Raw genomic sequence first — 716 nt, 5'->3', positions numbered from 1 at the left:
GGGGGGGGGGGGGCGGGGGCGGGGGGACGTGACACTGGGGGGACAGTGACAGGGTGCTGACCCCTGCGGTGCGTCGCAGGTGATCCGGGACATCCTGCTGATCGGGCACCGGCAGGCTTTCGCCTGGGTGGACGAGTGGTGCGGTGAGTCCACGGGGCCGCGCCGGCGCTGCCGGTGACGGGGGGGACACGGTCCCCGGGGTGGCCCCGGACCCCCGGGGTGGGAGGGGGCTGCGGGTTTAACCACCGATGCCACTAACCCCACGGGCAGCTCCCGCTCTTCCTCCAGCTCCCCTGCAACGTGCTGCCTGCGCTGCCTGCTCCGCTCGCTCCCCCTGCCCTCACTCCTGCCTGCACTGCTGCACACCTGGGGAAGGCTTGGCCGAAGCATGGGGCGGGGGAGAGGAGCCCCAGCATCCCTGCCTGTGCTGCCTGCACCCCCGGTCTGGCAGGGAGACACGCTGCAGGTCGCTGTCGCATGCAGACACGGGGACGGGAGTGCCGGGTGTGGCAATGGCCGGCAGCGGGTGCCGGCAGCGGCCGCGGGGCCATCCCGGTGAGCGGCTCTCTGCCTTCCAGACATGTCCCTGGAAGAGGTCCGGGCCTTCGAGACTCAGATGCAAGTGGCCACAAACCAAAAGCTGGGGAGCCAGCACCCCTAATCCCCCCCCGCGGGGGCAGCCCTGCCACACGCTGCCTGCAGGACATGGAGACCCC

The 716-nt window shown here is 71.8% G+C and overlaps 1 protein-coding gene across 1 annotated transcript in view; it reads left to right on the top strand.

The window, feature by feature from the left end:
- The window catches only part of LOC103898238 (cytoplasmic phosphatidylinositol transfer protein 1), a 5,293-nt gene extending 4,612 nt beyond the window's left edge, over positions 1–681 (top strand). The window contains exons 7-8 of the mRNA XM_009278468.1: positions 80–143; positions 579–681. Coding sequence (XP_009276743.1) covers positions 80–143; positions 579–661 — 147 coding nt within the window. The 3' untranslated portion in view covers positions 662–681. The remainder of the gene's footprint in view (positions 1–79; positions 144–578) is intronic.
- Positions 682–716: the final 35 nt, after the last annotated feature.

This window comes from Aptenodytes forsteri, unplaced genomic scaffold, assembly GCF_000699145.1.
Source record: "Aptenodytes forsteri isolate BGI_AS27 unplaced genomic scaffold, ASM69914v1 Scaffold26, whole genome shotgun sequence".
Taxonomy (NCBI): domain Eukaryota; kingdom Metazoa; phylum Chordata; class Aves; order Sphenisciformes; family Spheniscidae; genus Aptenodytes; species Aptenodytes forsteri.
This window is presented reverse-complemented; position numbering and strand designations above follow the sequence as displayed.